Below are 26,133 nucleotides of genomic sequence, written 5' to 3' on the forward strand. Positions count from 1 at the left end.
GCCAGAACGTCCACGAACACCCCCGTCGAGCCGAAGACGAAGATGGCCGCCTTGGCATCGGCAGGGCCAGTGTATTCGATAGCATGGTAGTTACGTCCCACGGTCGCCGAAAGCACGTTCCAAATCTGGGTCGTCCATTCGAAGATATCGGCCGCGCTAACCGGACGCACAGACGAATTGTCGACGGTGGTGGCAGCAGAGCTCGTGGCACGGCTGTCCGTGCTGCTGTCCCTCCTCGAAGATCCAACGGAAGAGTTGTCAACACTGACGCTCGAGGGAGTCTGAGATGGCTGGGCCGGGGCGGAAGCAGCCTCGGTCTGCTGCTCCTGGGAGGTGCTCTCCGTCACCTCCTCAGAGACAGTAGCAACGCGACCCGAGTCAGCGTACAAGGTCTGAACACCAAGGCCATCGGTATGAGTAGCGATATTTCCACCCAGGTGCAGCAGCGTCTTCACGACATCCACGTTTTCTTGGGGGATGGCCTCATCACGGGCCGAGTTCGCAGGGTCAAAGAAATGAATGACACCCTTTCCGGACTTGCGAGCCAGGGCATGCGCGGTGATAGCGATATCCTGCGCTTCCTGGATGGTCTCCGAGTGCAAGAAGGTGAAACCACATTGCCGTATCGAGCTGATCACCGAGTAATCTGGGAACGGGTAGGGCTCCAAGGCGACATGGATGACGACGGGGTGGTTCGCCAGGCGGTAGAGATGAGGGATGGAGGAGAGAAGGGTAGACGAGCTCGTAACGACGGAAACCGTTCTGCCTCCCTGTAGAGGGTGGAAGGCTGAAAGAAGAGGATCTTCGTTATATCGAACGGTCACCACCTATGGCAATTGTCAGCGACCATCCATTGAGCCCGTACCCCACAGTTCTTCAAACAACTTACATCCGTCACATGCTGCGACAACAGACTCTGGGCCTTGGTCGCATTGAGAACCTTGAGAGACTTGCTAAACAGCGAGTCTGCTCTCAGAGAGGGCTGGACGGAGAGAACGACGTCGCTGGCCAGGTAGGCAATTCTCGCCACTGAGCAAACCGATGAATCATCAGTACATGTGCAACAATACAGTGCAGAATGAAGAAGGCCCAAGTATAACGTGAAAATAATAGAAGAAGGCGATAAGTTAAGGAAATCAGCGTTCAGTGCAACATACCAGCTTCTCCAGCAGTGGGAACGGTCGCCATAATGACAATTGCCGACAGCGCTACTCACAGCGCCGGAAGGTGGGATGTAACTTCTACTACAATTGACGTAGAGAACTGGATATCACCGCCGACGGTGACTCCCCACCCGATTCAAATTCAGCGGAGGATGAGTATGGAGATGTGGGAAAGAAGAGAAGAAGATCACAGATCACGAAGCAGAAGACATGGGAATTTTAGCTTAGAACGAATTTCCCGTCTCCCTTTTTTTTTTCTCTCTGGTGCGATCACAGTCTACCAGAGAAGCGGCGGTTTAGTTCTCCATTGAACTTTCAGGTGAATCTCCGCCATCGGGGATGGATCAGCAGTCTTCTCATTGGTCTGCGATCACGACATCGATGCAAACCTAGGCGGGCAGGGTGTGCAAACATGCCTCTTTCGGTAAGGCGTGCTCATCCCGTGACTGGCAGTCGAGCACGTCAGCGCTCGGCTTTTGCTCGGTTTGCTGCGTTTGCCCGGTTTGATTGCCGCTTTCGTGATTGGGTCTCTCCGGCTTTTGTCTTCCCTCCGGAACCACGTGCTCCCGTAGCCTGACTCGGGCGAGAACGACAGCGGTCTCGGCAGGGGAAGTAATGAAACTGGTGTTCACCAAAACAATGGTGCAAAAGCAAATTAGGTGCAGATTAAGATGGATCCCTAATGACGCCGTATCAAAACAACCATCCCATATCAATCACTACCAATGTACATGCTCCAATGCTAGACTTAAGGCTTGGGGAGGGGCACCTATTATGATCCCAAGCATGGTGGTGCAGGCACCTAGGTGTACTTCTTCCCCCGTATGCAAACGGCGAGCCACGAACAGTCTACTATGCAATAAGCAACGGAAGGGAAGGGTGTCAAACAAGAAAACGCCGCCAATTCAGCCCCTCCTTTCCAACGGTCTGATTCGTAACCAGGGTATGTAGATCATCTCGCCATATATAATAACAGGAACGAAGGGAAATAATAACGGCTGTGTGTATCACGCAATGGAGAGGCAATGGGCCGTGACGCCTCTCCCTTTTCTCCCGGACGGGGCCGGTTGAAAAGAAGCATGTGACCATTCACTTCTTACAAGTTACAAGCCAGTGCATGGCGACCCTCATGTTCGTGGCAACAAGGTGGACTGGAGGGCCCTGTCATGCAGGGCCCAAAATTCAGCCAGAGCATGAGTAGGGGGCCTATACTAGGTGGATCCGAGCGGCCTTGATCACCGGGTTTCGGTCCAGTCTTGCATCTTGACGTTCATTCCAGGCGCGGCTTGTTCGTAGATCGGTTGCTGCAAGGCGGCGGCCTGAACGGCGGATTGGGAGGGCTGCGGGGGACCGGTACCAGAGCGACGTCTTCTCTCGCGCTCCAGAGGTCCGGGGAGCTCGGTGTTCTCGAGGCGGGTGCGGAACCGACGCCCGATGTTGTTCACCCAGCTAGTTCCCTCCTCATCTTCACCCAACCAGTAGTTCCGGCCCACGCTAATCATGGCACGACCAAGCTTGCCCTGCCAGCCCTGACCCTCGGGGCTGAACGGCGAGAACGGTTCCCGGTCGATGTCAGCTACGCTAGCCACACTTGCGTTAGACGTGTTGCGGCTGTGGGTGGGCAGTTGCGTGTGGCGAGGCACGGCGATGTAGATGCGCAGAGCCTGACGGGCGAAGGCGAGCATCACGAACACGAAGTAGGCACGGACGACCCAAAGCGTGCAGATGAAGACGATACTCTGGAAGCTTTCTGGTTGAGTCACGGCGTTGCTCAAACCTTCGGAGCTCCTGGCGTAGTGGCTGGCATCGGTGGAGTCGGTGTATGAATCGTCGTACTTGGGGCTGGTGAAGCCGGCAGTTTGAGCGATCGTCTCGCTACCGGGTCCCGACACGGTGCCGTTCTCGTAGTGCTGGGAAACGACCAGGAACCACGTCACGCCGAAAGCTGCAGTGTAGGCAGCGTTGATGAGGCTGTCGAACACATAGAGCCAGGCGAGGGCGAGGCATTGTAAGGGGGATTGTTTCCGGATGTGAGGGAAAAGTATCGTCGCAAGTCCGAGGGCGATTAGGGAGTAGATGTACATGGACAGTTGAACAGGAGAGAGGTGGTAGCCGGTCAGCAGGGCCAGAAGACCATAGAGGCCGCTGATTTTGTTGAGAAGTAGCGATAGAGTGATCAGAGCAGCGCCGGTGCGCAGGCTCATCACATAGAGGAATGTCTGTAGCGCGACCCAGGCGTTGTCGTTAGCGCCCACGAGCGACCGGACGGAACGGGCAAGGGTGATGATAAGGGCCCAGAATTTTTCTTCTTCAGGACTCAGGACGTCGACATACCTCTGGCCGCGGGATGCGGAGGAAACGGGTTGATAACCCCATCTTTGCAATGTTGATATCGCCGACGGAGGGGAGTTTATCGGTGATAATGGCACGAGAGCAGAAATAGGAAAAGGAATGGAAGGCGATGTCAGAAGGGGTGAGAAAGAAGGGAAGAAGAGGCTGGCGCTTGAGGGGGGCGACCATGGGCCAATCGTAGCCGCAAAGGGGCGCCATTTTCCGGTCGATCCGCCTGCCGATCGCTGCCCTTTCATGACGTGGGAATCATTTCATCGTTTTCAAGGGAGCCTGGTACGAAGTACGAATACGGGGACCAGGGGACATAGTCTCTACTGAATTATCTATATTAAATATTGATCATTCATAAGGGTGGTCCCTGGTCTAGTAACGTGGTGGATACTGGAAATTACGGTCAAAATCCGTTTGAGTAGATTTACATATCCTTGCCATGGCTGCCCGGTGGCTAGAGCCGTGGGTTTGGTTGACGTGTGATACGTCGCATGATACTCGGGAGGGAAGTATGAAATGGTTTCGATTTATTTGATTTGTGTTCTGTTGGCTTGGTTCTCTTTCCACTACGAGCATTGACCACGCATGGATGGGGCATCTGGTTAGATCTGGCGCCAAATATATACTGCGAGTGGACAATACGAAGACGGCGTATTCCGCAGCTACCGTAAATTCAGATACTCAATGAACAAGGCGTATCTATCCTGACTGCAAGTGCCAACTTGAATTGAGGTCTCAACCAATCCCAAGGGGTTGATTGACACTCCTTAAAGGTGAAATGCATAGTTAATAATGATAGGTAGTGTCTCTACCAGGACTTAAAAACAGAATTAGCCTTATCAAACCAAAAGTATAGCCAAAATTCAACAAATGGGGTGATAGCTCAGTTGGGAGAGCGCACGACTGAAGATCCACTCAGTCAGTCAGGTCATCTGGCAATCGTGAGGTCACCGGTTCAATCCCGGTTCATCCCATTATCTGTTTCTTTTTGTTTTTCTTTTCATTGTGGTGTATACTTCAATTGGTTACGTTTGTTGTTTTCCCTCTCTCCATCTGCTATCCCTTTTTTAATTGTTTGCTATCTCGACCATTCAATCAACAGAATCACATAGATCTCCCCTCTTTAAACCCTCCACGATATCTAATCCCGGCTGACCTCGCACTATCTGTCAGGGACGGGGCTGTATCAACCTTTCATTGCGGCGGACTCTGAACAGGAGTGGAATTGCAACCAATCATTCGCTGCCCGGAGCACATTACAACCGTATGTCCCAGGCGTGCCTTTATCATTTGAGAGCGGTAAAGCCGCCCTCTATATCAGAATATCAATAGAGACCCGGCCATTCCTACCTAGATTAGACCGTACATATTCGAGAGGATCGTAGTCAACATCCCACGGCCTGATAAACCTGTCCTCAATGGTCATCGAGGGAGAGCAAATGGACGCTGGAAGATGCGGCAAACAGACAACACTTGATATCCCTCAAAATTAAAAGAAAATATGGCATTTGAACCAGGAGCAAAACAAAAGAGAAAGGACGGTGAAAGAGAGAACATCTCGAATAAAGTTTGCTCTAAACACGCTATCACCTGAAAAAGTAAAGGAAGGAAAATGTACATCTTAAAAATGGCAGCGCATTATGAACAGTCTCAAGCCTCATCATTGAGATTCGGTGAGCAAAATGGCGAAAAGGGTGGGTGGTAGGTAAGACCAGGTAAAATACAACCGCTAGCAGGCACATCCGTCATTGTTCGTGGTCTCTTTGGGACTGATATTAACGTCAATCACTAAGGAAAAGGGGTTAGCTTCTAGATATGATGGTCGAGGATTGCGAAGACACGAACTGTTGTTCTCTCCCTTGTTCGCCTCGCCCTCCATTCCTGGTAGAGCCTGGGCTATCCTTCGGAAAAGCTGCTTGACGTTGTGGCCGACCTTGGCACTGGTTTCGATGAACATCAGGCCGTTCTTCTTCGCCTCCTCTTCACCCTGTGCCGTCGTAACTTCTCGCTTATCGTTCAGATCGGTCTTGTTGCCCACCAGCACGATGATCACATCGTTTCCACGCTCTCCCCGTACGTCGTCGATCCATTTCCGGGTGTTCTGGAAGGATTTGGCATTCGAAATATCATAAACGACGACCGCCACGCTCGAATCACGAATGTAGGAAGGAATAAGAGATCGGAATCGCTCCTGACCAGCAGTGTCCCATAGTTGCAATCGAACCGTTCGATCCTCCAGGTACATCGTCTAAAGAATGTCCGGGTTAGATACAATGGCTCCGCGAAAGGGCGCATAGTATGACGTGAAAGCCGTCGCCCGTGGTTGAGGCCTACCTTCGAGAGGAAGTCGATTCCGATAGTTGCTTGATATGTGTTGTCGAACGAGTCGTACATGAACCGCGTGATTAGAGACGTTTTCCCGACTGTATTCCCATTGTTAGATATCTCGAATCCTGTGGTTCACGGCCGAGAATGAGGTGAACCGCTGGGTGGACATGTGTTCATACCGCTCTGCTCGCCCAAGAACACCAACCTACAGCCCAATTAGTGACTAATGTAAATCATCGTTGGCACCAACACTCAGAACATACTTGAACTTCTTCAACGGGTTCGAATACGACCCGACTCCGGTGGCTGCCATGGCGACTGAGGACTTGGTGGTGGTGAATTAAGAGGATCAGGGGTAGTAGTAGTACTAAGTAGTAGCACGAGGCGGAGGCAATATATGGATTAGCGGGCGGTGCGAGGATGGACCGAGAAGGGCGCTAAGGATACAATGGGGTCGAAAGAGGGATATGGAGGAGGGACGAGGCGTAGAATGCGACCAGATCAGGCGCACGAGGGATTCCAGAGGGCGACTTGGGAGTGAGCTCGACCCATGGGTCCGTCTGGGGAAACAGTATGAACTGACAAGCAACTCCGCCGCCGCCTGCGCGGATTAACTCCGGCCCGACCGGCGAGTCGTGTCCCAAGTCAAGCAGAGACGGTGATGCTGATCCGCCCAGGAGCTTGCTTCATCGGCCTTTCTTTCCCTCACGTTTGACTCGTCCTCAAGCCTCCCGAGGCTCCGTCTGTTGGATTACTCTACCCTTCAGCTTGCAGGTTCTATTCTAGGTTGGAGGTCATCATGGGTCTCCTCTATCCTGCCAGCACTGCTACCGTGTCACTCCTGGTGATAGGAGGATGTGAGTGATCTCATCATCGATGCTGCTGCGAACACTCTGCTAACTATTGCTTGCTGCTAGACATGCTCTTCCATGGCGATGGCGAACAATTCAATGTACGACCGGCGTCTTCTCGCACCTTTACCCCTTGTCCGCTGCTGTCGGACCCTCGTTAACACGATCTTAGGTCGGCCAATTTCTCGAATCCGTGTCCCCGTACGCCTGGGCGAACCTTGGTATTGCGATGTGTATCGGTCTATCGGTTGTAGGAGCTGCATGGTATATACTCGTCACCACCAATTCCGTCAAATTCCTCGCGCGGTCACTTACACTAGGATCTATAGGGGTATCTTCCTGACGGGCTCTTCGATTGTCGGTGGTGGTGTCAAGGCGCCTAGAATTCGGACGAAGAACCTGATTTCGATTATCTTCTGCGAAGTCGTTGCCATCTACGGAGTCATCATGGCTATTGTGTTCTCTTCGAAGCTTAACCTTGTGGACAACGAGGAGCTTATGTCGGGCGGTAGCTACTACACCGGCTATGGGCTCTTCTGGGGCGGTCTCACGGTGGGCGCATGCAACCTGATCTGCGGCGTTTCTGTCGGCATGAACGGAAGTGGTGCGGCCCTGGCCGATGCTGCTGACGCTACCCTGTTCGTTCCGTCCCTCCTGCCCATCGAGACGTAAGATGCTAATTGCTTTCATTACAGCTTTGTCAAGATCCTCGTCATTGAGATCTTCAGTTCTGTCCTCGGTCTCTTCGGCCTTATCGTCGGGCTCCTGATAGCAGGAAAGGCGACCGATTTCGGAGCCTAGAGTGGGGGGCGCAAGATGTCTTCTTTGAGAGAAGACTAGACGAACCGGGGTGGAAACCATTTGTATGACTTGGATTTTTCTTAAGCTTCACTTTCTTCTGATGTTCTCTTATATACCGCATTGAGGCGTATGGATTCGACTTGAACTGTAGAGTCTTGGGTATGCGTGAATAGCGTCAATCTTCCCGCGAAATTGCTATGATGTTTGAAGAAGTGGTGTACAGTAACAGGCGTCGAGGTTAATGGACGTACTAAATATTTCAATGCAATTCCACGATATTTCTATCTTATCAGTGCACAGAGATGGGGAGTTGTAGATAAGGCAATGTTCGGAAAGGCCGCCTGCACATGGCGGACATATAAATAGTAGATGACCTCCCCGCACCACAACCCGCAGCCCCTCACTCTATCACTTCCATCCACCATGGCAGACACCCGTCTCAAACCAGCGATTCTCGTCGTGTCAGACACAGCCTCTCAGGACCCATCCACCGATAGAGTGGCTGAGACACTTACGAGTTTATTTTCGTCCGAGGGATCGAGCAGTTGGGAGGAACCGGTTATCAAGGTCGTACCCGATAATGTGCTGGAGATCCAACGAGCCATCTGTAACTGGACAGATGGACCAGATTGGTTCAATCTTGTTCTAGTTAGTGGTGGCACGGGATTTGCAGTGAAGGATAACACCCCTGAGGTTCGTTCGAATGGGCCCTCCATAGAGTCATTCCGGCGCAGCTAATCAAGGGAGCAGGCTGTATCACCTCTCATCCATCGCCATGCATCCGGTCTTGTGTAAGTGTCAAGACCCGGGAACTTTGATGAAAGATAGGGATTTAAAGACCACTAACTGAAGTTCCAAAGACACGGCATGATAGCCGCTTCCTTGAAGATAACACCATGTAGGACCCGAATCTGCCTCGCATGACTCAGAACCATGAATTGACTGACTGTTTTGCATAGTCGCCATGATGTCTCGACCAGTTGCGGGTGTGAGGGACAAGTCATTGGTTATCACCTTGCCGGGGTCTCCTAAAGGCGCCAAGGAGAATCTTGAGGCAGTCATCAAGCTCCTTCCCCACGCATGTACCCAAGCAGCCGGTGCCAATTCCCGAGCTATCCATGCAGGGGGTGTCAAAAAGCTAGAAGCCGACGCTGGCGTTTCATCCGGAAACAAACAGCCAGAAGCACAGACAGGGCACTCCCATTGCCATCACCACCACCATAACCACGGCCACTCCCATGGTCATGGACATATTGTCCCGAAAGCACACACTTCGCCGTCGGAACGACCAAACTCCAATGATCCCAATGCGGGGCCAAATCGGCGATATCGCTCGTCTCCATATCCGATGCTTTCTGTTGACGAAGCGCTGCAGTTAATCACGAAGCATACCCCCGATCCGGTCGTTGTTGAAGCCCCAGTGACTACGGCTTTGGTTGGGTCTGTTATTGCAGAAGATGTGTATGCTGGCGAGGCGGTTCCAGCCTACCGAGCCAGTATCGTTGATGGATACGCCGTGATTGCACCGGAGTCGTCGGATCTTGGCCCTAGTACGAAGGGTATCTTCCCCGTGGCATCGATCACTCACGCCAACTCTGGGGGTGCTCTGGCACCGCTTGAGCCGGGGAATATTGCGAGAATCACAACAGGAGCGCCTCTTCCGCCAAATGCGAACGCCGTCGTGATGGTTGAGGACACCGTGTTGGCGTCCTCAACCCCCGACGGTCAAGAGGAGGCAACCGTGGAGATTTTGACTGGTGACATTAAACCAAAGGAGAACGTACGCGAGCCAGGCAGCGACGTCGCGTTGGGTTCAAAGATCCTTCGAAAGGGAGACGTGATCACCTCCGTCGGAGGTGAAATAGGGCTTCTAGCAGCCACTGGCACGAGAACGGTCAAGGTATATAAAAAGCCCTGTGTCGGAGTTCTGAGTACAGGAGACGAACTGGTAGAGCATGACGACCCAAGCAAACTCTACGGGGGCCAGATTCGGGACTCTAACCGGCCGTCCCTTTTGTCTTGTCTTGCATCCTGGGGGTTCCCAACGGTCGACCTGGGCATTGCCCGCGACACACCGGTTGGCGAACTCGAGCACAGCCTCCGAGACGCTCTCCGAGGAGTTGGAAAAGCAAACACCGGTGTCGACGTGATCATCACCACCGGCGGCGTATCAATGGGAGAGCTCGATCTACTGAAACCCACCATTGAGCGTTCTCTCGGCGGCACCATCCATTTCGGTCGAGTATCCATGAAACCCGGCAAACCGACCACTTTCGCAACGGTCCCATTCAAAGCCTCCTCACCAACATCGACAGTATCAGCACAGCAAGAGCGTGAGACAAAACTCATTTTCTCGCTCCCAGGCAACCCCGCCTCGGCGCTTGTCACTCTGAACCTGTTCGTTCTCCCCTCGCTCCACAAGCTGATGGGAATGGGTCAAAGAGAAGTTTCGGCGGGTGTGCTGCCTACATTCGGACTGCCTCTCGTCTCTGTCACCCTTTCCCATCCGTTCCCGCGCGACGCCAAACGCACCGAGTATCACCGTGCCATTGTGACGGCGTCTCGCTCCGACGGACGACTCTATGCAACTAGCACGGGCCTGGAAGGCGTCGGCCAGCGGAGCTCGAGGGTAGGCAGCCTTGCGAGCGCGAACTCGCTTTTAGTACTGCAGCCGGGAAGCGGCAAGGCTGAACAGGGTGCTTTGGTGGAAGCTTTGATGCTGGGTGCTGTTGTTGCTGAGAAATAAAACCATCACATGGATAGGGCATTCATTGGATATTGTATTGCCAACATCCTACGTTCCTATATTGAATCTTTCATATACAAAACCGGAGATTATAATCTGAACAAATCAAAAGCCTCATATCTATCAAAGCTGTGACCAATTCCAATAAATGAAAAACATATAGCACGCGGAGGAGCAACCTTCTAACAAAAGAAAAGCCCCCAAGACTCAACAGAAGAGAAAGGGTATCGTGCAACAACACCGAGCATAAATTCATGAAATTATCCCGCTACCAAAAAGCGTAAGTCATCATCGACATAGAAGAAGAAAAAAGACAAGACAACACAATGGTACCTTATCCTGTTTGTCCTAATCTCCTAAACAGCTCAAATCCTGTATTCCAACAAAATCACCCTTTATGATACTTCCATCCCTTCTTCTTCTCAGCCCGTAGCGCAGGCAGCGTGGAATCCCTGCCCTGCTTCCGGGCAATTTCAATAACAAGGAAGCGGACAAAGTCAGTTAGCGTCCAGTAGCTGCTATGCGCGCTCAGCATGTTGAGGTACTGGATGTTCAGCGGCCCACTGCCGCCGGAGAGGAAGTAGTCGATCTGGCCGTTGTCATTGAGCAAGAGCATGCGTTTCTCTGCGATTTCTTCGCGAGTAAAGTCGTGTGTCTCTAGCTCCACGTTGGAAGGGAGTTTGGCGACGGCGGCTGGACGGGAGGGAGTGGCTGCAGAGGACATGAAGGAAGGAGGTGAGCTCCAGCGGAAGACGCTGCCGAAGGATTGCCAGAATGAAGCGGAGGAGCTGGGGATGGAGGCGGTTCGTAAGGAATTGGCTAGGTCGGTGTCGACGGCAGCGTTAACACGGTATGCAATTGCTGCTTAAAATTAGTAAAGGGCAGACTGTGCAATTTTTAGGGTATACTCACGGTCTGTAGTATGCATGATGTTGTAGAGGTTGTCTACAGCTAGACACCCGTATGTCTCGGCCTCCCCGGCGACTCCTCGGAGGCGGTCTTCTCCTTCACAGCCAGGTTTATCCCTGCCGCGCCGAGGTAAAAGATTCGCTATAGGACATGGGAGTTAATACAGAATTGCTCATTGATAGGACGCTTGTGATGCATACCTTTGTTGAGAAGAAGGAAGAATCCCGCCGGACTCCCACAGATGAAGAGATTCGTCGTATCGAACTCAAAGATGTCTCCATGAAGAGGAGTCTTGGGGAAATCAAAGTCAGGTATAGTGGTTGGCTGGTGGCTGAGGATATCTAGTGCCATCGCACTTCCGAGGGAATGTGCCAGCAAATGCACCCGGCCATTCTGTTGAAACCCGGGATTGTTCTTACACCAGAGTCGATAGATACGGTTGGCTTCTTTCACGACAGCTTGGACCATTTTCGGCTTGTGATGAGACAAATAATAAGGAATATCAAGCATGACATCACTGATGAGTGATCTGACGGCGGGTATCGTGTCTGGCGTGATATCCTTCATCGTGAAGTGATTGGCGGTAGGGTCGCCAGCTGCCTGCGACTCGAGATTGGCATCATCCAAAGACAACGTAGAGCGCCAGTTAACAGGGAGAACCATGATCCCGCCATGACCTTGCCGCACATGTGGCCAGACCGGTTCGCTGTTTAGCTCCATGTTGACATTCCTACGGAATGCATTGATAGCATGTGTGAAGTGGAAGCTTTCCATGCGCTCTGAAAGCTTTTGCCCAATCCCATGTACGACAAGTATCAGGTCGGTAGGTGAAGGCCGTGACTCCTCCATTGCGCAAGCATAGCAGATTTGCCTGCCGCCGCTCGCCCTGGTCATAGTGCGCGATTGAGTGCTTCGGAGATAATTTCTGACATCAACCGGATTGGGCTTAGACGGATGTAGCTGTTCCCAGAGTCGCCTACTGAAACCTCGAATTACAGGGATCCCTATCTGTCGCCCTTTGCGAATCGAACTAAGTGGTCTTCTTCCTCTAGCCACTGAGGGTAGCAGGCTGGGCCGAAGAATCTGTGCATCCTTTCCGTCAACGTAGATGACGCTCGAGTGAATGAAAGGTTTGACGGCTTCAGAATGGACAGCCGTTCCACCGGCAGCTCGATTCTCATCAAATTTCGTGTCATCGAATTTGTCATTTTCCTGTGCTTCGGATGTTGCAGGACGAGAAGTTGACGTGCTCTGAGCATGAGCTGTGGTAGACGCGGGTTGAGATTTTAGATCTTCCTTGGACCACAGCCTGTGTACAATCTTCATCTCTGCATCCGCGCCATTCTCTACGCAACTGTTGAGCTCGTCTTGCCAGGTTTCAGTCCATGGCTTCAAATACACGTAACCGTCTTCGAGTTTATTGGCCAGGTCTGTTTCTACCGGTAGCATAGTGTTCTTGTAGAACCACGTTGCGCGAAGAACGCTGGATATGTCATGTAGAGGACTCCAGTATATCGGTTTCATCTAATCAAAAGTGAGTGTCTCGGAGTCTAGAATCGAGGCCAATTGTCGTGTGAATGTAGGTGATGTGTACCTTCAGATTGGGCAGCTCCACCAAGTGAAGACGGGATACACCGACGGGGATCCTCGTCTGAGCTGCTTCGTTCTCCGTTGATTCTTCATTCTCCTCTAGAATATCCGGTGACTCGTCTGGATGAGCGCTAATTCTGAGCCCAGATGGTTTCGGAGCTACGTGACTAGAAACATTGGCTGGGGCTTCAGTTTGAGGCGCCGGGTTGCCATCCTTCGATGCGATAGAATCCACCGAGCGCCCTAATAGGCTTTGTGGTCGGGTCGAGGGTGCTCTCGCAAATGGAGAACCGCTTATGCTTCCGTCGCGCGAAGAGCATCCGCGTAAACTCCCGCTTTCTATCCCCTCGATAGCCGTATCCTCACTTTGCGGTGACTCGTTGGTCCTGCGTCTGGTAGCTCTGAGGCTATTATTTGGAGACAGATCTCGTTTCCGATAGCTAACCGGACTGGACGTATTGGCAGCTTTCACGGCATTGTCAAACGTAGAGCGAGGGCGTACTCGTTCCCCCAGGTCTTTGTTGTCTGCTTCTACACTGCCGGACTCAAGGCTGGTTCGTGCTCCGAAGTTTTGTGGTGCTCGTTCCTCGAGGGAGAAATCGGGAAGACTTGCATGACTCCTCTCACTACCAGCCAGGCTTGTATCACCACCAAGGGTTCCTGTCGGCTTTCTGCGGTCTCTTGGAAGGGACTTGTGTCCGGGTACGGTGACCCCTTTCTTTGACCAGACCGCAGAACCCTCCAGTGATCTTTTCCCTGAAGATACCTTCTGCTTCTCGGCTCGCAGTAAGGATAGCCATGTCTCTTCCAGCACGATATTATCTTTGACCGAAAAGGGTTGGGGTGGAGCTCTTTCGTTTCCGGAATCTTGACCGCCTGAAGGAGGCGGCAGGGCAGTTAAGGGATCATCGATTGGCAACGAGGACGTGTAAAAGAACTGCGGGCGAACTTTTGGCGCGCTGTCGGAAGAGTGCCAAGTTGATAGATCGGGCTCGTCTTCGGCCAGAAGGCATGATGGACCGTAGGTGTGGATGGGACCTGTCATGGTGATAGCTCGTCGGGGGACGATCCACGCGGAGTGGAAATCTAAATCTTCCTACTGTGGAAATATAGGAAAAGGATGAGCGATTCAACGAAAGACCGTCATTGTTAGGTCAAGAAATGGTTAGTTGCTATTGCAGCACTAAAATCTCCCTCAAGCCTAGTTACTGGAGCTGTGTCAGCAAGGGGGGAGCAGGTCTCAAGTAAGGAGCTTAGGGAGCCCAAGGATCGAAGATCGAAAAAGATAAGACATAGTAGAAACTCAGGGCCTTCACCGTCAAGCATCTCTGGGTCGACCGACCGGCGTTTAGCTCCGCAAGAAGGACAGAGAGAACTCAAAGAACAAGGCAATGGTTTGGCGGTCTCCAGCCCAGCCCTTTCTCGTGATTCCGCCTATGACGTCGGCCCACGTGCACCCGCCGGAACAAAAACAAATCATTTGCAGCAACAAACATATCTTTCATTGGCGTTTTCTCAACGCGCCTATTGCTTAACGAGACATTCAAGCTTCCACAAAAATACAAACCAGTCACTGGATCCCTCGCTTGAATCTCGAAGGGAAAGGAAAATAAGAGATGAGGCGAGAGGAAAAAAGAAATTAGACCAGAGCTAACTACAAAACAGACAACGATTAGAAAATAGGAATACATGGCTGGCCCACTAGGTAGCACCGGCGCCTAAACAGCCTGTCCCCGACACCCTTGAGTGGATCCGTTTTTGGGCCTAGACGATTTGCTGTTGCCCTTCTCGTCAGAGTACCGTTCCTCCAGATGTTTCTTCATCATGGCCAAGGCTTTCATTTGAAGGTCCTGGAAGGCAAGGAAGGTCACGGTCGGCACTCCTAGCATCTCAAGGAGCTTGTGAATATCGTGCATGTGCTTGCGGATAGCACTGTCAGGAGCACAGAATGTGCGCACACTCATCTCTTGCACGATTGCCTTCCAATTACGGAGATTCGAATGCAGGAGAATTGGATTGGTCGAACTCTCGCCGTTGAACTGTAAAGTGCGGATATTCGATAGGATCAGTCGACGCTGAGTGGCCTGGTCGAATTGAAACTCAACAACCTGAGGCCTATTCTTTGATCCCCAGAAGCTCTTCACTTTCCTGATCGATTCTTCGGAGACCCGCCCACTGCTGTATTGCTGGACTAGGAAATCGTTTGCAGTGACACAGATCATGACTTCTAGCTCGGAATACATCTTGGCTTGCATTGGAGGATTCAGCGAGATGGGAACAGTCGTTGTGGGAAACATTCTCAAGGGACGCTGAGCATGAATGAATGGAATAGGATAGACCTTCACCATATCCTCGGCCTACACCAGTGTTAGACTGAGTCCATACAATCAAAAGTTGGAACAGGCTCGGAGCAAACTTACAAACTCTTCGACTTGGTGTTTGATCTTCTTCCCCAGGTTGATGAATGTCTTTGACATATGCTTCTCGTTCGACTGGTGATTTGATTCTGGAGCGCTCCCAAGCCAGCCATTCTCGCCGAAGAGCTTTTTATGCGAGGCGAATTTTGCCTTAAACGGATTATCGACAAGATCGAGACACGATAATTCCGACTGGCTCGAATTGGGGTTGCTTTTCACCGGCTTCATGGGCTGCTTGGAATGCTCCTCATACTCCACGATTGCAACCTGAGCCACTGCGGACTTTTCGTGCGCGGTGTAGATCGTCTTGTGTTCATTTCCGCCATGGACCACCATACAAGGCTCCTCCGGCGCAAGGAACCGATCCGCTCCTTGGTTATGGTGCATTGGAGCAAATGGTGACACTTCTAGAGGGGCAACGACCATGTCAAGCTCAGAATGGATTGACTGGAACGAAGAGCTGCTCGGGGAGGTGGTCGAGGAAGTGCTCGAGGATAGCGAAGAGAACGTTTCATCCGATGGAAACTCCCAGAAAGATTTGTATTCGTCGTAGAAGGGATTGAGCTTGGCGATGTCTTCGTAGTCTAAGTGGCTACAACAGCAACAGTTAGTATAGGAATCGCTGCTTGCAGGTATATTGACTTACTCCATGCTTAGCATGATTGGGATGTCGCAGCCCTCGCGATTCATATTAGACACGAAAAAGTTAAACAGTTTCAGCGATCTTGTAGATGAGTTTTGGAGTACTCAGAAGCTGAAGAGATAATCAGGTGTATCTGGAAGTAAGGAGGAATCTGCTATGAGCGAACAGAGTAATGAAGATGGAGGTGCAGGATCAATTGCCTGAGGATATCGAGGATGTTATCTACAGAACATCTAAATGCCAGAAGTACTGATTGATCATGAATCGGTTTCGATTTTCTATTGAGAACAATACAATTGCCGTATTGTATTAACTATGGGGCTAGTCCAGTAGGCTGAACCAGTTCAACAATAGCCCATCTTCTGTGGGGGTTTGTTGGTGAATGCTGTTTGTATTGGTCAATAGAACAATAGAACAACAAAATTCACTATACAACCTGAAATTTCTTTTAGCAATGAATTCTAGCTAAACTTGCTGATCGCTATTATAGTGGATCTATTAAAGGAACAAGACCATTCAAATTTCAAAGCAATGGCCATTCTTGTGAGGCCGGTTGGCAACCAAACTCTACAACACAGTGGTATTGTATGGTCTGAATAGAGTCCTCCTCACATCGGAATAAACCAGGACCATATTTCATTCCAGTATTGCCTCAATATGAGTGCGAACATACCTACTATTGCTTTGTAGTTGTCACCCCCAAGCTACAATGTGCTGGAATTAACAAGCAGTATACGGCATCTAGGTGTACCTGGGTTTTTGTTGGAGAATACTACTGGGTAATAACATTTGAATCAAATCATGGGCCTGGTCTGTGAGCCTAATTTATCGTAGGGTCTACTGCAGCTGGTTTGTAGTGAAAAAAAGAGCGAAGCGAAACAGGCGAAGGCTATACTGGAACAGTGAATGTTATGAATCATAACATTACTATGGAGTTCTCCCTGAGATGCCAAGACTTTTGCATACTCAGTGGTACTTCCCCCGTAAGATGGCCCAAGCCGGTTCGGCATGCCGTAAATCTACAGGCCAGTGAGTTACCTGCGGGATACTGCACAGGAACGGGATACAAAGTAGGAACCGAAGCTTCTCCCGGACCATGTAGATCTTCAAAGATGACGATAGACTACAGGACGGATCGTCCTATCCCCAGGGATTGGAGTACGGGAGATGCACAAGGTGTATACACTATGCAAGAATAATAGAAGACCTCAGGTCGACTCCGTAAGAGCCGATCTCGATTGCCCGCGGAATGGACCTTACCAGGAAGGCAGATTTAGCGGGCTCGCTAATGGGCTCGAGTCAGAAGGGAGTAGGAATCCGCCTGTGGAGTCCGGAATGTCCGGTGGCAGTCGGTCAGCCTGAAACAGTCTGGTGTAGCCTCAGGCAGTCAACAGCAGCCTGAGGCCACCAACGCGGACTGGCTGCTGACTCGCTGAGTAGGCCAAAATCCCGGGCGATTCTGCCGACCGCAAGAGCATCACGTGGGGCCCTCCACTTGCCGAGATTCTTTCCGCTGCCACTCCAGACGTTCGGAAAGCAGACCGGCATTCGCTCCCCGCAGGGTCGCTAGTGCTGGTTCTGCCAGCTTCTCCAGTTGCGGGTTTGCGCCTGCCCTGCCGATGCTCCCCCAGTCAGCTTCCTCTCTGTTTCTGCTTACGAACAGCCTCCCCCCACGATCCAGCCGAATATGAATGCCGTTGTGGTTCTCCGTGGGACGCCTCGCTGCTGGTTCTCCGACCCGCTGCCCCCAGCTGGCTTCAATCATAATTTATATATGAGTCCCTGCATCCCTTCATGCGTCTGACTTTTCTTCTCTCTCGCATCACTCCAATGATCGCTTTCCCTTGATTACCTTCCTCTGGAATTGTTTTCCCTCCCTTAGATAGATGCGGTAATCATACTCCCCGGTCTATATCCAATCCTGTCCAATCCTATCCACCAACCAATTGTTCACTGTCGATCATCACCCCGCAAACGACTAGTACCTTATCCTCATCGCTTGTTGATCGCATACAATCGTCAGTATGGGCCATCCCCAGGAACACTACGACATTGTCATCGTGGGCGCAGGCCCTGTCGGCATTTTGTTGTCGCTTTGCATGTCCCGATGGGGCTACAAAGTAAAGCATATTGACAACCGACCTGTGCCTACTGCCACTGGGCGTGCCGACGGAATTCAGCCCCGCTCCACTGAGATCCTCCGAAACCTGGGACTCAAGCGCCAGATCATGGCTTACGAGCCCGCCAAGGTCTATGATGTCGCTTTCTGGGATCCTCTCGCCGACGGAAAAGGTATCCACCGCACTGGTAGCTGGCCTAGTTGCCCGCGCTTCATCGACACCCGCTACCCGTTCACCACCCTGGTACACCAGGGTAAGATCGAGCGTGTTTTCCTGGATGAGATCAAGAAGGCTGGTACGACCGTGGAGCGTCCGTGGACCATCCATGGATTCAAGAACGATGGCCTGGATAAGACGTACCCCGTCGAGGTCCAGCTGAAGTCTATTGACACCAATGTCATCGAGACTGTTCGCACGAAGTACCTCTTCAGCGGTGAGGGCGCTCGGAGTTTCGTCCGGCAACAGCTTGGTATCAACATCCGACACAAGGATCCCATCTCCTATGTGTGGGGTGTTATGGATGGTGTTGTGAGGACGAATTTCCCCGATATCGAGGTGAGTGGATAATTGAACTCTTTTGACTTCCTCCTGGAATTCAATCAAGCTAACCGGCTATTTCCCCATATTATAGACGAAGTGTACTATCCACTCGGATGCCGGCTCGATCATGGTCATCCCCCGTGAAGACAACATGGTTCGCTTGTATGTCCAAATCGCGTCCTCCACCGATCCCGATTTCAACCCGAGAAAGACTGCGACCGCCGAAGAGGTCCAGAACACCGCGAAGAAGATCCTCCAGCCTTACACGCTGGAATGGGATCGCGTGGAATGGTACTCTGTCTACCCCATTGGACAGGGTATCTCCGAGAAATACACTCTGGACGAGCGTATTTTCATGGGCGGTGATGCTTGCCACACGCACAGCGTACGTTAACAGACCTCATCCTCTAATCTTAAGTCGATGGAGAAAGTGCTAACTTCAATTTAGCCCAAAGCTGGTCAGGGAATGAACACTGCTTTCCATGATGCCCTCAACATGGCCTGGAAGCTGCACGCCGTTGAATCTGGGCTTGCCGACCGCTCCATTTTGAGCACGTACGAAAGCGAGCGCAAGGATGTTGCGGAAACCCTGCTCGACTTTGATGCCAGATATGCTGCCCTGTTCTCTAAGCGCCGCCCATCTGCCGGCGAGGTTGGATCTGCTAGCCACACCGCCGCCGCTGCCGGCGCAGAGGAGGACCCATTCGTCAAGACTTTCAAGTCTTCGTGCGAGTTCACCAGTGGTTATGGAGTTGCCTACAAGCCCAATGTTTTCAACTGGGATGAAAGCCACCCTGCCCAGTCGCCTCTGTTCAATATCCCCGGTGTGAAGCTGACTCCCGGCCGCGCTTTTACGCCTTCGACCGTCACCCGGCTTGCGGATTCCAACTCGGTGCATTTGGAACAGGAGATCCCTGCTAACGGTGCCTTCCGAATCTTCATCTTCGCCGGAAAGCAGGCCAACACCAAGAAGGCCATTGCGGATTTGGGTGCCAACTTGGAGAAGGAGCGCTCGTTCCTCTCCATGCACCGTAGACCCGACATTGCGGATGTTTCGTGCTTCGAGCGTCACCAGCCCCACTCGAAACTCTTCACCATCTGTCTGGTCTATGCTGCGGAGAAGAACCAGATCGATATGGAGGCAGTGCCCCAGATTCTTCGGGATTACCACCACCATATCTATGCCGACAACATTCCCGACGTGAGAGTTCCCACTGCCAAGTTTGCTGCCCACGAGAAGCTTGGGTTCGATCCCGAGCAGGGAGGTGTTGTTGTCACTCGTCCTGACAGCCACGTCGCCTGTCTGGTGAAGCTGGCCGAAGGCAGCGGCACTGCGGACGCTCTCAATGCTTATTTCAATGCATTCTCGACGAAGTCTCTGGGCCAGGACCAGCAGCAGAGCCGTCTATAAGCAAGAAGCATTTGTTATGTCTCTGTATCCTAGTATCTGACATGATAGACTGATGTATATACCTGTCTCGGAGTTTCTTTTTGTGGTTTGATTCGTTCAGTTTGAGCGACTGTGGAACAGCATGTTTGGCGTTTATATATTTACTTGCAATCAAGTTAGACTTCTTATATGACCTTGGAAGCGATGAGTATTGTAGGGTTTGTTCGTAGAGTTGTCTTTGTGTGGTTTGAAAGGTCTCCGCCGCCGTTGTGCGAGCCGATGACCAACGACATCATCGCGCAAATAATCCCACCCCGCACCCCAAGTGAAGACTTTCTTCTGCAGACAATTCACGGTTTACTTCGCACCACCGTCCAGACCATCAAAATGCTCTCCTTAATCCTCACCGCGGAACTCAACGGGTAAGATCATTGACTTCAACCATGAAAATTTTGATACATTTTATTATTTGTGTCTTTCGCATTTGCGTTGCTTCCCCGCACCTGACCGTGTCGCGTTGCTTGGCTTACTTATATCAATCGTCTGTTCATATAGAGTCACCGAGCTTCGTCCTACCGATACTGAGGACAATCCTTACTACTATACCTTCAAGGTTCAATGCAATGCTTGTCGCGAGACTCACCCGAACTGGGTCAGCTTCACCCGCTTTGTAAGTCTGTCTTGTTATATTTCATCTCGCTCCCAGATTATAAGAATTTTCAATGGGAATTTGCTAATTTGATGTCACAGGAGCAACATGAGATCCCCGGAAGCCGTGGGGAGGCCAACTTTGTGTGGAAATGCAAACTTTGCCAGGTGGGTTTGAAATCCAAGCTAAGGAACATGGCCTATTGCTCCTTGCTCTGGCTTTAACGACGAAAGCTGCTTTCGGTTCTTGTTCGATCATAGCCCTTATCCTTCTTCTATTCTATATTAACGCTATGGAAGCTGGAGAGTGGTGGAACAGAGCGCAAGACAGATCAGCCCATGGAGAAGCTAACCCATCTACAACAGAAAACTCATTCGGCTTCGATCATGACCGCGCCAAACGCTTACGAGCCTCAGGACAAGCGCAAAGGCCAGAAGGTCATTGACCTCGACTGCCGTGGCCTGGAATTCACCGAATTCAAACCCGATGTTAGTAGTGCTCTCACTCGTCTTCGCTAAGTTAGATATCTCCTTGACTGACCGAGATAATACAGGGCGAATGGGAAGCCAAAGGTATCGACTCTTCCATGCCTTTCACAGCCATTGACCTCTCCGAGGGCGAGTGGTATGATTACGATGAAAAGGCAGGAGACGAGGTCGCCGTCAAGGAAATCAGCTGGGAAATTGGAAGAGCTTGAAGAGATTATATGCCAAAGCATTAGTCTACGAGCACGGTATCGCCGGTGTCTGCATCTATATCTGCATTTGACCAGAAGAGTCATCTAGCTTGTTTTATTAACGAATTTCTTCCTTGATTGTGTATCTCCTCTTGCTCAGCCGTGGCTTCTAGTTCATGTATGCAATAGCAGAGCAGATGCGATCATGTTTTGTGGACCAGTTCCACGAGATCAAAAAACTCAAATCATGAACCATTTCATATTATTTCTTGTGTAGACGTCCTAAATGAGAATAAACACGCGATGGAAGTTGGACAACTCGAGGAAGATTTCCCTGCGCGCAATAAAGGCGGTGTAGCACAGACCCCCATGATTGGCGGGAAACTGCCAGGCGCATCACATTTTCGCGGCCGGAGAAGTTGAACGTCCCGTCGAGCTGGCGACCGCGAGCAACCCTCAATCAATCCAACGCACCACCAACAAAACTCACCTTTCCCCGGAGGAGGATCTCTTTCTACCTACTTGGTCACTTTATATCTGTGCTTGGAGTGCAGTCTGTGACCAGAAAAAGTCGCGTTACCGGCAGCTGTTGAATCAGATCAGCTCGAGCATTTGCACCATGAGTGTTCGTGTTCCTTATCCATTCCATCTTATTCATACCAATGAGCAAATGCTTTTGAATGCCATGAGAGTATTTTCTGACTTGCTTGCACTAGTTCCAACCCGTCAACCCTCGGCCCTTCCTGCAGGCTCGGTACGTCTCCCCGTCTTGACGAAACCCGTCGATCGCGCTCGCCAGTCCTTTCCACCCTCTTCTTTCTGAAACCCGATCGCGTGGGCATAATGCTGGGAATCTAAACGCTAACTTCTCGGCTGATAGGGTCGGCACCGAGCTCGTCATCCGTCTCAAATGGGGTCAAACCGAGTACAAGGGCAAGTTGGAGAGCATCGATTCGTACATGAACGTGCTGCTGCGAGACACGGAGGAATTCATTGATGGAAAGAACACGGGTACTCTAGGCCTGGTGCTGATCAGGTGTGTTCCAACTTTTTCTTATCCGTCGATCGCGCAATACTTGTTCATAGCATCCAGCACTGCTTGTGTCGGGTGCTGCGTTCTGCCGGGAACCTGTTACCAATAGTACACCCGCTAACATTTGGCTGCGTACACAGATGCAACAACATCCTTTGGATGGGATCGGCAGACAGCGTCGAGATGACGGATCTAGGGTTGCGGTAGAGACGATCGAGCGGACGAACACCGATTGAAGGTCGGGCGGAGATACATATACCAGCTAATTACTCACGGGGACGATATATGTATGCGAGGAAGGATAGGAGAAAGGTACCGAAAAGGAGCTTCATGAACAGTTTTATCGCCAGCTCCATCCTGTTTCCTTGTTTCTGGGACGAGGCGTTTTCGAAGATGGCTTCTGGATATTGGTTACGGGGAGAAAATGACAGCGCGGATTATGCCGATCATGATGAAAAGGCCTTGACTGGAGGACCGAGAAACCGCGTCTTTCTCCTGGTCTTCTATTCTAAAACCACCCCTGGCACTGGATAAGGACATGGGAGGGTGTGCCGTTTATCCAGCTGCATGTGGCATGGACGTGTTTCAATGTTCTTGTTAGCTATTCAGCCACTTAAAAACCAATAGATAGAGTGGAAAGCTGTTTTGATATCCCCCACAATTGCGGCCATGCACTGTTGTTTTGCATATCTCGGAATCAATAACCACTGCGACTGTAGGCTACTCCCTGTCGTGATCCCGTGAACTGACCCCACTTTGACAGACTCCCATCGAATTTCAACATTCACCTCGACAACTCCGCATGGATCACAGTTGATTGTATCATTCTTCACACCCTATATTATCCCGACCAATAGAAGATAGATGCTACCGAGTCAAGATGAGCGGTCACGGTGAACAAGCCAAGAGCGATCGTTCCTCCGAGGATACATACTACAACCTCGGGTCATACCATCGACCCGTGAGCACTACAAACCACAAGGCTCAAACTTGGTTTGACCGCGGACTGATCTGGACATATGCATTCAACCATGAAGAGGCAGTAAATTGTTTCAAACAGGCTATCGCGCATGACCCAAAATGTGCTATGGCATATTGGGGCCTGGCGTACGCGTTGGGCCCAAACTACAATAAGCCTTGGCAGTTCTTTGATCAGCAGGAACTAGAGATGACTGTCCAACGTACTCATCGAGCAGTTGCCGACGCTGGAGTAGCTGCTGCCACGGCGACTCCCGTGGAGGCGGCGCTCGTTGGCGCCCTCCAGCATCGATATCCGCAAGTGCATCCGACGGCAGACTGCTCGTCATGGAACCAAGGCTATGCCAATGCCATGACCTCGGTTTATCAGCTGTTTCCCGATGACTTGGACGTTGCAACGCTGTATGCTGATGCATTGATGAACCTTACGCCATGGGAGCTGTGGGATTTGAAGACTGGACAGCCGGCCGCCAACGCCCGCACCAATGAGATCAAGACGGTTCTGGATCGAGCATTGGCACAAGACGGAGCTCTCCGCCATCCGGGCCTTCTACACATGTACATCCATTTGATGGAGATGTCGGGTACTCCCGAGACGGCGCTCACTGCCGCAGACTACCTGCGTGGATTGGTACCTGATGCCGGTCATCTCAACCACATGCCCACCCACTTGGACATCCTGTGTGGTGACTATCGACGGGCCATCGCGTCCAACTCCGAAGCAATTCGGGCAGATGAACGGTTCCTGGCAAGGGCAGGGCCTGTGAATTTCTACACCCTGTACAGATCACACAACTACCATTTTCGCATCTATGCCGCCATGTTTGCCGGCCAGTCTAGGGTCGCACTGGAAACGGCGACAGAGTTGGAATCGTCAATTCCCGAAGAACTTCTTCGTGTCGAATCCCCGCCGATGGCCGACTGGCTCGAGGGTTTCTTAGCAATGAAGGTGCATGTGTTGATCCGGTTCGGAAGGTGGCAAGACATTCTTGACCTTCAACTCCCTCATGACGCGGACCTTTATTGCGTGACGACGGCGATGATATACTATGCCAAAGGCGTCGCACTGGCAGCGACAGGGAAAGTGGACGAGGCAGATACGATACGGAGCATCTTCCGACAGGCGAAGAACCGGGTAGGAGAGAGTCGGATGCTGTTCAACAATCGTTGCGTGGATATACTAGCCGTTGCGGATGCCATGTTAGACGGGGAGCTGGAGTACCGTCGCGGGAACTTTGATGCCGCTTATGAGCATCTGCGAAGGTCCATTGCCTTGGACGATGGACTGCCCTATGACGAGCCTTGGGGGTGGATGCAGCCGACGCGACATGCGTATGGCGCTCTACTCCTGGAGCAGGGACATGTGGAACAAGCCGCCGCGGTATATGGAGCTGACCTAGGCATGGACGATACTCTTCCGCGCCCATTGCAACACCCGAACAATGTATGGGCGTTGCATGGCTACCATGAGTGTTTGAGGAAGCTTGGGCGAACCGCCGAAGCACGCATTGTGAAACAACAGTTAAAACTGGCGGCTGCGACGGCTGATATTCCGATTCAATCGTCATGTTTTTGTCGCCGGAGCATTGACACAGCGTAGACTGGTATATATGGATTGTTCTTTCTTTCTTTCAATTCATCTTTGAACAATGAGCAACAAATGCGCGCATGGTCTGATATTCATCGTAGTTTTTGAGTTCTGTCGTTGACGTGCATAAAAGAATGTACATATGACGTGCATGCTAGCATGCAAACATAACGCAAGGAATGAACCACCTGCAGTCGAGTTTGCAGCTCGATTCATTTGTCTTGCTTCGCTCGACCTGGTATCACGTGTAGCGCAACCAGGCGTCTGTCGTGAGAAACAACCGTACCGGCCAAACATCCCATTCCTCCAACCTGCCACCAACGCCGTCAACTCGCACTCCGAGAAAATACCGCCTCACCGTTTTAGATCGGTGCCTAGGGGCCGGGAAATCAAACCTAGAATCGGATGGCGTGAAAAAAAGAGTCTACTATACTAGGTGTGTTTCGATGCGTGGAAACTCAGCCACTACTTTTAAGGCTTGAGATAGTTTTGCTGATTTGGGAAAGAGTTCCAATCCTTCAGTGCTCGCCCTGACGGGATTTCGTCACTCTCATAAACCTAGATCTGCTCATTATCGGGATCAGAACAACTGTACTTACAATTGCAAGTGAAGTGTTTCTCTGTCACATGGAGGATGAATGCAAACTCCCCCACAGATTATGGAGCCATTGATTTATCGTTCCCGCGGTTTAATGTATCAATAAGCAGACACAAGTTCACAACACTTGAACCCCTCTCAAAGTCCACTTCTTTGACGGACGGAGTCGCCGTGAGAAAGATGAGTTGTGATCATTTGCAGAGGGCCGACACGAGCTCCACCGCGATGGCAAAAATGCATCCACTTCTTCACCCGAAGAAGAAGGCCTGCCGACCGCAGGGTCCACCGGGCTGCAAACTTTGGCTGCAGCGTCAACTTTAGGGGGCGACGATGCATTTTTCACAATAATTGATGAAACGACACAGACGACCGAGGAGGGAAATTGGATGTCTAGGCAGTGTGGTCGGGTCGATCAATTCTTGACTTCAAGGCTTTCTCGCGATGCTTTCCCGAGAGGCACGGAGGGTCTTGCGTGTTGATCTACTGCATGCCAGCACGCTGTCCGCCATCGTTATATGATGTCATCGTCAATTTCTACCTTGCGGATTTCTCAGCGGATAATAATCTGCATGCGCTACGAGTAGATAACACATTGGCGATAGCCGTTCAGGAGCTGGGACAATGGTTCCAAAGCTGCTGAACGCTGGCCGCCTTGGTCCGGACCCTGGCAGATTGGCAGAAAGAGATTGTGTTCGTCTTGACGGCATTGAATGATACTGATGATCTGACGTGAATTGACTGGATTGATTGGACAATTCCACGGCTACTCG

The 26,133-nt window shown here is 51.3% G+C and overlaps 12 protein-coding genes and 1 non-coding gene across 13 annotated transcripts; 9 read left to right on the forward strand and 4 right to left on the reverse strand.

Moving 5' to 3' along the window:
* Window positions 1–83: 83 nt before the first annotated feature.
* LDX57_007293 (uncharacterized protein) lies at window positions 84–776 on the forward strand (the record flags this gene model as incomplete). Its single annotated transcript, XM_046089010.1, has 1 exon — window positions 84–776. The coding sequence occupies one exon, from the start codon at window positions 84–86 to the stop codon at window positions 774–776; it is 693 nt and encodes a 230-aa protein (XP_045944980.1).
* A 768-nt stretch (window positions 777–1,544) lies between these two features.
* On the reverse strand, window positions 1,545–3,713 carry LDX57_007294 (inositol phosphorylceramide synthase regulatory subunit KEI1; the record flags this gene model as incomplete). Its single annotated transcript, XM_046089011.1, has 2 exons — window positions 1,545–3,382; window positions 3,498–3,713. The coding sequence occupies 2 exons, from the start codon at window positions 3,711–3,713 to the stop codon at window positions 2,399–2,401; spliced, it is 1,200 nt and encodes a 399-aa protein (XP_045944981.1). The 3' UTR covers window positions 1,545–2,398.
* Window positions 3,714–4,378: 665 nt separating this feature from the next.
* Window positions 4,379–4,480, forward strand: LDX57_007295. The gene has a single exon. It is a non-coding gene; the product is annotated as a tRNA-Phe (tRNA).
* A 755-nt stretch (window positions 4,481–5,235) lies between these two features.
* ryh1_1 (Rab family GTPase YPT6) lies at window positions 5,236–6,147 on the reverse strand (the record flags this gene model as incomplete). The annotated part of the gene is made up of 5 exons (XM_046089012.1): window positions 5,236–5,294; window positions 5,352–5,754; window positions 5,841–5,929; window positions 6,014–6,039; window positions 6,098–6,147. 5 exons carry the CDS (start codon window positions 6,145–6,147, stop codon window positions 5,236–5,238), a joined length of 627 nt encoding a protein of 208 aa, XP_045944982.1.
* Window positions 6,148–6,633: 486 nt separating this feature from the next.
* Window positions 6,634–7,486, forward strand: VMA16 (H(+)-transporting V0 sector ATPase subunit c''; the record flags this gene model as incomplete). The annotated part of the gene is made up of 5 exons (XM_046089013.1): window positions 6,634–6,691; window positions 6,752–6,786; window positions 6,858–6,949; window positions 7,015–7,323; window positions 7,381–7,486. The coding sequence occupies 5 exons, from the start codon at window positions 6,634–6,636 to the stop codon at window positions 7,484–7,486; spliced, it is 600 nt and encodes a 199-aa protein (XP_045944983.1).
* Window positions 7,487–7,855: 369 nt separating this feature from the next.
* Window positions 7,856–10,232, forward strand: LDX57_007298 (bifunctional molybdopterin adenylyltransferase MobB/molybdopterin molybdotransferase MoeA family protein; the record flags this gene model as incomplete). Its single annotated transcript, XM_046089014.1, has 4 exons — window positions 7,856–8,179; window positions 8,237–8,277; window positions 8,347–8,384; window positions 8,446–10,232. 4 exons carry the CDS (start codon window positions 7,856–7,858, stop codon window positions 10,230–10,232), a joined length of 2,190 nt encoding a protein of 729 aa, XP_045944984.1.
* A 388-nt stretch (window positions 10,233–10,620) lies between these two features.
* On the reverse strand, window positions 10,621–13,776 carry LDX57_007299 (uncharacterized protein; the record flags this gene model as incomplete). The annotated part of the gene is made up of 4 exons (XM_046089015.1): window positions 10,621–11,093; window positions 11,145–11,282; window positions 11,342–12,665; window positions 12,736–13,776. The coding sequence occupies 4 exons, from the start codon at window positions 13,774–13,776 to the stop codon at window positions 10,621–10,623; spliced, it is 2,976 nt and encodes a 991-aa protein (XP_045944985.1).
* A 673-nt stretch (window positions 13,777–14,449) lies between these two features.
* On the reverse strand, window positions 14,450–15,838 carry LDX57_007300 (uncharacterized protein; the record flags this gene model as incomplete). The annotated part of the gene is made up of 3 exons (XM_046089016.1): window positions 14,450–15,088; window positions 15,152–15,740; window positions 15,795–15,838. The coding sequence occupies 3 exons, from the start codon at window positions 15,836–15,838 to the stop codon at window positions 14,450–14,452; spliced, it is 1,272 nt and encodes a 423-aa protein (XP_045944986.1).
* Window positions 15,839–17,357: 1,519 nt separating this feature from the next.
* LDX57_007301 (putative FAD monooxygenase) lies at window positions 17,358–20,033 on the forward strand. Its single transcript, XM_046089017.1, has 3 exons — window positions 17,358–18,466; window positions 18,543–18,836; window positions 18,900–20,033. Exons 1-3 carry the CDS (start codon window positions 17,816–17,818, stop codon window positions 19,860–19,862), a joined length of 1,908 nt encoding a protein of 635 aa, XP_045944987.1. The 5' UTR covers window positions 17,358–17,815; the 3' UTR covers window positions 19,863–20,033.
* Window positions 20,034–20,120: 87 nt separating this feature from the next.
* On the forward strand, window positions 20,121–20,714 carry LDX57_007302 (CXXC motif containing zinc binding protein; the record flags this gene model as incomplete). The annotated part of the gene is made up of 3 exons (XM_046089018.1): window positions 20,121–20,263; window positions 20,397–20,511; window positions 20,592–20,714. 3 exons carry the CDS (start codon window positions 20,121–20,123, stop codon window positions 20,712–20,714), a joined length of 381 nt encoding a protein of 126 aa, XP_045944988.1.
* Window positions 20,715–20,876: 162 nt separating this feature from the next.
* Window positions 20,877–21,187, forward strand: LDX57_007303 (CXXC motif containing zinc binding protein; the record flags this gene model as incomplete). Its single annotated transcript, XM_046089019.1, has 2 exons — window positions 20,877–20,978; window positions 21,044–21,187. 2 exons carry the CDS (start codon window positions 20,877–20,879, stop codon window positions 21,185–21,187), a joined length of 246 nt encoding a protein of 81 aa, XP_045944989.1.
* A 598-nt stretch (window positions 21,188–21,785) lies between these two features.
* Window positions 21,786–22,406, forward strand: LDX57_007304 (small nuclear ribonucleoprotein F; the record flags this gene model as incomplete). The annotated part of the gene is made up of 4 exons (XM_046089020.1): window positions 21,786–21,791; window positions 21,883–21,920; window positions 22,047–22,202; window positions 22,340–22,406. 4 exons carry the CDS (start codon window positions 21,786–21,788, stop codon window positions 22,404–22,406), a joined length of 267 nt encoding a protein of 88 aa, XP_045944990.1.
* A 673-nt stretch (window positions 22,407–23,079) lies between these two features.
* Window positions 23,080–24,777, forward strand: LDX57_007305 (TPR domain protein; the record flags this gene model as incomplete). Its single annotated transcript, XM_046089021.1, has 1 exon — window positions 23,080–24,777. One exon carries the CDS (start codon window positions 23,080–23,082, stop codon window positions 24,775–24,777), a length of 1,698 nt encoding a protein of 565 aa, XP_045944991.1.
* Between the last annotated feature and the right edge of the window lie 1,356 nt (window positions 24,778–26,133).

This window comes from Aspergillus melleus (genome assembly GCF_016097325.1).
Source record: "Aspergillus melleus strain CBS 546.65 chromosome Unknown contig4, whole genome shotgun sequence".
NCBI classification, from domain to species: domain Eukaryota; kingdom Fungi; phylum Ascomycota; class Eurotiomycetes; order Eurotiales; family Aspergillaceae; genus Aspergillus; species Aspergillus melleus.

Coding starts and splice junctions, on each gene's coding strand:
- LDX57_007301 (XM_046089017.1), top strand. CDS start 17,816: ATGGGCCATCCCCAGGAACACTACGACATTGTCATCGTGGGCGCAGGC. Junction 18,467..18,542: donor CGAATTTCCCCGATATCGAG/GTGAGTGGATAA, acceptor CCCATATTATAG/ACGAAGTGTACTATCCACTC. Junction 18,837..18,899: donor ATGCTTGCCACACGCACAGC/GTACGTTAACAG, acceptor ACTTCAATTTAG/CCCAAAGCTGGTCAGGGAAT.